Raw genomic sequence first — 7188 nt, forward strand, 5'->3', positions numbered from 1 at the left:
GAAAAACTTCTATTTTTTTGTTTAAAAATCACTAGATCAATTTAAAACGCTTGCCCCCTACGAAAACTTATCAGTTTTGTTAAACAAAAAATTCTCAAAGCCCAAGTCTCTTGCTTTGGCAGCCCTGGGATAAATAACACATAGGTATCGATGTTAAGAGCAGGTATCGGTACCGATACCGATACCTGTAGGTATCTAAGTATCGAGTACCTAGTATCGATACCTGCCCATCACTAACATTCAGTTATTCAGTTTCAATGAAAATGTTGTACAGAGGCAGAGGACAGATTGTATTTCTTGTATAATGATTAAATACCAATTCATTGTCAATGAATCTAAACGAACAGTCGAGAAGGAATGGTAAATCTGTTACGACAACTTCAACTTAAAGCTTGAGACCACGCTTGAAATACAGCAACGTTGTCAGGGTGTTTTCCAATGGTCTCTAGATCTAGTACTCTAGATCAAGATCATATGTCATAGTAATACAGTGGAAACCTGATATAACAGGGATGGTGGGAGTAGAGAAAAAGTCCTGTTATATCCGATCCCTGTTAAATCAGAAATGCAAGGAAAGTAAGCATTTGTGGACTAATCCAGCTGCACCTATTCATGGGTAGTTTCCCTTGTCACAAGTCAAGTACCCACGCACAGGGGTTTTGGCACCAAATTTATCCTTGCCTCCTTAGGCCTATACCACATCAGAAGAGCTTGGTCCACAGCATCGGGTAGTCTCATCATCTTTCGATCCAGAGCAAAGGTTTCCTTGGAGAATGATAATGGTGTGAATCGACCCTTGTGGAATGTCGAACTTATAACAAATCTCTGCCATTGGAGCTTGCTTTTAGTCAACAGCCTGGGTTATTTCGTATATTTTGTCAATTGAAAGGCATTTCTCTTGCGCTTGACATTGTTGGGGGCCATAATGAAAGAAGTAGGCTTAGATCTACACATCTCTCTCTCTCTCTCTGTGTCTCTGTCTCTCTCTCTCTCTCTCTGTGTCTCTGTCTCTCTCTCTCTCTCTCTCTCTCTCTCTCTCTCTCTCTCTCTCTCTCTCTAACTTTTTACACAATGTTAATGAGCCTTTGTCCCTGCTATAACCGGTTGGGCTCCGATGAGGCCCTGTTATTGCCGATAACTTTTAATAGAGACAAAGAGTAGGCAAAAAAAGGGATTTAGAAAATCCCTGTTATTACCGGATCCCTGTTATTACCGGGCCTGTTATATATGGTTTCCACTGTAGTAGATTCTAATCTAGATCTAGATCTAGAGATCTGGAATGTAGAGTCTAGATCTAGATCTAGATTCTAGATCTAGATTCTAGATATCTAAATTTTGAGATTCTAGATTCTAAATCTAGATCTAGATGTAGATTTGTTGAGTAACATTAACATTAACCCAAACAATAATTAGGAGAGATACCGGAAAGAAGGTAGAGACCGGACTCACGACTTCGTGAGTGTAGTGATGTTGATCTAATATCTAGAATCTAGACTGATCTAGTTTTGTAAGTGGCAATGTGAACAAACACAAATCTCAAGAGGTCTTTTCTGTAAGCTCACATTGAACGATTGGTGGATTCTCCCCTCTTCCTTCGGATGAAATCATTGTGTTAGGTTTTGGCTAAGATTCTTGGTATATATGGAACAAATTGTACAGAGAAAGTGATGACCGTGCCAGCTAGGCCAGGCTCAATTGAAGAAAAAAATGTGTTGAATGTGGAGATGAGAAAAAGGAGAGAGGATGTTTTCGTCAGGACGTATCAACGACAATATAATGGAAAAAGAACAAACATGCACTGAACCTTTCTGTGCTCCCGACAGAGATGAAGAAGTAAAGCCTGGCCCTGATGTTTTGTCTGTTGTGAAAACTGCTGGCCCCAGTTCTTCGAGGTCTTTTTCAACTTTTTGTTGCAGTGGTGATACTGATAGTACTGTTTGTAGTGGTAGAGATGTAAAACCTTACATTGGAAGTCTGGAGACTATGGTAACAAAAGAGTTTGGTTCTAATATTATGCTGGATCTTGAAGAGGAAAGACCTGTTGTTGCTGTCAAAAATGAAAGTTTTGAAGGAAAAATAATGCATTCTAATAATAATTTTGAAATACCTGCCAAAGTAACTGGTGACATGATGGGTCAGACTGTCAAAAACGAATGTATTGAGATTGAAGATGAGCCTCTGTTTTTGTTTCCTGAAGAAGAAAACTTGATAAAAACTAAAGTGAATCCGAAAAGTGCTAATGTTGTGAAAGACAAACTACAGTACAGACTTATCCCTGGTCGAAGTCTGGATGTGAAACCAAGAGTAGAGAATTGTGATGATGTGGAGCAGGAAGTGTTTGAATGGGAGGGTGGATCTATGTCCGATCATTCCAGTCAGGCTGAAGGAATACAACTGCAAATCTCTAATGTGAGGAGTTTGTGTACAGAGCAGAGTTCAAACCCAGACACTGATGCTAATGTTTCGTCCTGTAGTTCAGCTTCAACTTTTTGGTTTTCTGCTGATTCAACTCTGAAATACAGTGTCACAAATTCCGGCTCTACTGACTTGGGCAGCTGGGATCAACAAGGTAAAATTATGTTAAGGATCACATCACCTATCAGAGTAAATGATGTATGACAGATTATGTGACTGTCAAACCATATTTTTGTAATCACAGTGGCTTCGTTCACGTCGCCATGAACGTAGTTGGCAGGCTACATTCACAGCACCCTGAATGCAGTTTGCAGGCGCTGTTGAGGTTACTTTCACAGCACTAAAGCTTCGTTTAGGGGGAGTGTCCACTGCCGGTTTAAGTCAGCCGGTTTTAGTCAGTGACGACAGTGACGTATATATTTAATATTTTGGCCAGCTTTAAGTTTTCCATCCCATGAGATGAAGGAAAACAAAGTGCCCTTACAAATTTAAAGTCGGGATATGGGATGTATATAATATGGAAAATTGGATACGGTACATGGGAAACAAGAGGTGAGAGATGGGAAACAGAAGGTGGGATTCGGAAGATGGGACTGGTCATGAAATGTACAATAATGACTGTATTGCACCAGGTTATCCTGGGAACCGACGCAGAGAGAAAATGACGGGAATCAATTATTCTTATTATATTATATTTTATAATATATTGTATTATTTTTGGGTTTTTTCCAGGCCGCATTTTTTTCGACCAGAGTCTGCCAACCTCCGCAAACCAAGCAACACAGCTGTGCCTTAGGAACGGAAGGAACAGAGTCAGTTCTAGTTATGTCATTAACACAGGTGAAATTATAAGTAATGGAAGAAAAGCTGACTGTGTCTTGGAAGAAACGACTGCTTCTGCTATCCGTGACCCAGAGGAAGCGTGTGATCTCAATCATGGCAAAGTGTATGATTATGATCAGGAAATGTGCAGCAATAGTGTGAATAGTATGGACCTTTCTTGCACCTGGTCTTCTGGTGTTACAGCACCTCACCTGCACTCGGAGACTTCCACTGGACTAGATTGTGCCGCTACTCCTGTTGGACTTGAGTGTGTGAGTGACGGAAGATTGGGTGAAGGAGAAAAGCCTTACAAATGTGAACTTTGTGGTTCAAGGTTTGCAAAGAATAGCCAGCTAAAGATTCACAAGAGAACACACACAGGAGAAAAACCTTACAAGTGTGAAGTTTGTGGTGCAGCGTTTGCACGAGGTTACGACCTGAAATGTCACAAAAGAATACACACAGGAGAAAAACCTTATGTGTGTGACATCTGTGGAATCAGGTTCTCACGGAAGGGCAGTCTTCAAAGTCACAAAAGATCACACACCGGAAAAGGGCTATACACGTGTGAAGTTTGTGGTTCGGGGTTTGCACATATTGATGACCTGAAGCAACACAAAATAACACACATAGGTGAAAAGCCTTCGGATTACAAGTGTGAAATCTGTGAAGTTGACTTTTTACAGAAGAGCACTCTAGAAACTCACAAAAGAACATGTACACACACTGGAGAAAAGCTTTTCAAATGTGGAATTTGTGGTTCAGGGTTTGCATACATGAGCCAGCTAATGATTCATAAAGGAGCACATGCTAGAGAAAAGCCTTACAAATGTGAAGTATGTGGTTCAGAGTTTGTGTACAATAGCCAACTAATTGTTCACAGAAGAAAACACACTGGAGAAAAACCTTATGAGTGTGACGTTTGTGGCTCAAGGTTTGCAGAAAGTTGCAATCTAAAGAGTCACAAAAGAATACACACTGGAGAAAAGCCTTATAGATGTGAAGTTTGTGGTTTAGGGTTTGCGTACAGTAATGTCCTGAAGCGACACAAAAGAAAACACACAGGAGAAAAGCCGTATCAGTGTGAAATCTGTGGAATTGGGTTTTCACTATGGGGCAGTCTGCAAGGTCACAAAAGAACACACACTGGAGAAAAACCTTACAAGTGTGAAGTTTGTGGTTTAGGGTTTACGCATACTAACAGCCTGAAGCGACACAAAAGAATCAGTAGTGGTTGTGTTGTTGACGCAAGTCAAATTATAAGTAGTCGGAGAAAAGCTGATTGTGTCTTGGAAGAAACAACTTCTTCTGTTAACCATGACCCAGAGGGAGCATGTGATCTCAATCATGGCAAAGCATATGATCAGGAAATGTGCAGCAATAGTGTGAATGACAATTATGTTGGCCAGAAGTCAAAAGATTGCACTTCTGCACGGATGATGATAATGGCAAATACAAGTGTGGACCTTTCTTGCACACAGTCTTCTGGTGTTACAGCACCTCATCTGCACACAGAGACTTCCACTGGACAAGATAGTGCCGCTACTCCTGTTGGACTTGAGTGTGGGAGTGACGGAAGATTGGGTGAAGGAGAAAAGCCTTACAAATGTGAACTTTGTGGTTCAAGGTTTGCAAAGAATAGCCAGCTAAAGATTCACAAGAGAACACACACAACAGAAAAACCTTACAAGTGTGAAGTTTGTTGTTCATTGTTTACGCGTAGTTACGACCTGAAGTGTCACAAAAGAATACACACAGGAGAAAAAGCTTACAAGTGTGAAATCTGTGGGGTCAGGTTCTCATGGAGGAGCAGTCTTCAAACTCACAAAAGAACACACACTGGAGAAAAGCCTTACAAGTGTGAAGTTTGTGGTTTAGGGTTTGCATCGAGTGGCCAATTAAAGAGTCACAAAATAACACACACAGGAGAAAACCCTTTCAAGTGTGAAATCTGTGGAGTTGGGTTCTTATGGAAGAGCTCTCTACAAGTTCACAAAAGAACACACACTGGAGAAAAACCATACAAGTGTGAAGTTTGCGGATCAGGGTTTGCATGTAGTTATGACCTGAAGTGTCACAAAAGAACACACACAGGAGATAAATCTTTCAAGTGTGAAATCTGTGGACTTGAGTTCTCACGGAAGAGCAGTCTACAGATTCACAGACTAATTCACATTGGAAAAAAGCCTTACAAGTGTAAAGTTTGTGGTTTGGGGTTTGCACATATTGACGACCTGAAGCAACACAAAAGAACACACATAGATAAAAAGCCTCCCAATTACAAGTGTGAAATCTGTGAAGTTGATTTCTTACAGAAGAGCACTCTAGAAATTCACCAAAGAACATTTATACACACAGGAGAAAAGCTTTTCAAATGTGGAATTTGTGGTTCAGGGTTTGCATATATGAGCCAGCTAATGGTTCACAAAAAAACACACACTGGAGAAAAGCCTTACAAGTGCGAATTTTGTGGTTCAGGGTTTGCATACAACAGTAGGCTAATTGTGCACAAAAGAAAACACACTGGAGAAAAGCCTTACGAATGTGATGTTTGCGGCTCAAAGTTTACAGAGAACGGCAACCTAAAGAATCACAAAAGAATACACACTGGAGAAAAACCTTACAAGTGTGAAGTGTGTGGTTCAGGGTTTGCACAGGCCTTCAACCTAAGGATGCACCAAAGATCACACACTGGAGAAAAGCCTTACGAATGTGATGTTTGTGGCTCGAGATTTGCAGACAGTTGCAATCTAAAGAGTCACAAAAGAATACACACTGGAGAAAAGCCTTATAGATGTGAAGTTTGTGGTTTAGGGTTTGCGTACAGTAATGTCCTGAAACGACACAAAAGAAGACACACAGGAGAAAAGCCTTACCAGTGTGAAATCTGTGGAGTTGGGTTTTCACTGTGGGGCAGTCTGGAAAGTCACAAAGGTACGCACACTGGAGAAAAACCTTACAAGTGTGAAGTTTGTGGTCTAGGATTTGCACGTAAAAGGGACCTGAAGCTACACAAGAGAACACACACTGGAGAAAGGCCTTACAAATGTGAAGTTTGTGGTTTACAGTTTTCAGTTAATCGCTACCTGAAGAGACACGAAAGAACACACAAACACGAGAAAAACCCTTCTCCTGAAAAGCCTTTGGTGTAAGGAAAGATAAACAGTTATAGTCTGTTTGAACAAAGACAGTTGTAATACATGTAGCAGAAAATCTTTCTAGTCTTGTGTGAAGTTGGAGATACAGTCTGCACACAGTAATGGCTTAGAAAGTTGCAGAATATGTAGAATTCTAAGAAAACCTTTACAAGTGTGAAGATTGTGAGTGTGTGTGTGTGTGTGTGTGTGTGTGTGTGTGTGTGTGTGTGTGTGTGTGTGTGTGTGTAGGGGAGGTTAGCAACCTTCAGAGTCACAAAAGAATACATTAGAGAAATCTTTACTTTTCAAATATGTAGGAAACTTGTCAAACACTGTTTAATTAGATTACTGGTACCCCATGACAGAGACATGAAATTAGAAAAAAAGGAAAGTCGAATCGAAGAGGTTTTGGTAATGGCAGTTGACAGTGCGATCAAACCTCGTTATTATACTGCCTACCTCAGCACGAGCAAAAAGTTAACGGTACAGCAGGGCTGACAGTACAGTATGACGAGATATCACTGATTACCACTATAATGTGCTATTTATTATTATTAATATTACTGTCCCCATAGGATTATGCGATTGTGCGGCCGCGTTTTTTCGTGTAATTCTGCAACATTTGCATAAATTTGGATTATCCGCGTTTTATCACGTTTTTTTCCTTTTTTTTAAACTAAACAATTAATTAACGCCTCGCCATCTGACTAAAGGGACATAATAACCGTAATAAATCTCATTTAAGTGAAAAGATGGTTATTTCCCTTGTTAGAAGATCTTGGTTATGGGTTGTGATTTTGTTCCTTGAGCATGT

The 7188-nt window shown here is 40.3% G+C and overlaps 1 protein-coding gene across 1 annotated transcript; it reads left to right on the top strand.

Moving 5' to 3' along the window:
• Window positions 1-1340: 1340 nt before the first annotated feature.
• Window positions 1341-6973, top strand: LOC101855995 (zinc finger protein 721). The gene is made up of 2 exons (XM_005090795.3): window positions 1341-2569; window positions 3148-6973. Exons 1-2 carry the CDS (start codon window positions 1744-1746, stop codon window positions 6387-6389), a joined length of 4068 nt encoding a protein of 1355 aa, XP_005090852.3. The 5' UTR covers window positions 1341-1743; the 3' UTR covers window positions 6390-6973.
• Window positions 6974-7188: the final 215 nt, after the last annotated feature.

This window comes from Aplysia californica, unplaced genomic scaffold (genome assembly GCF_000002075.1).
Source record: "Aplysia californica isolate F4 #8 unplaced genomic scaffold, AplCal3.0 scaffold00022, whole genome shotgun sequence".
NCBI lineage: Eukaryota > Metazoa > Mollusca > Gastropoda > Aplysiida > Aplysiidae > Aplysia > Aplysia californica.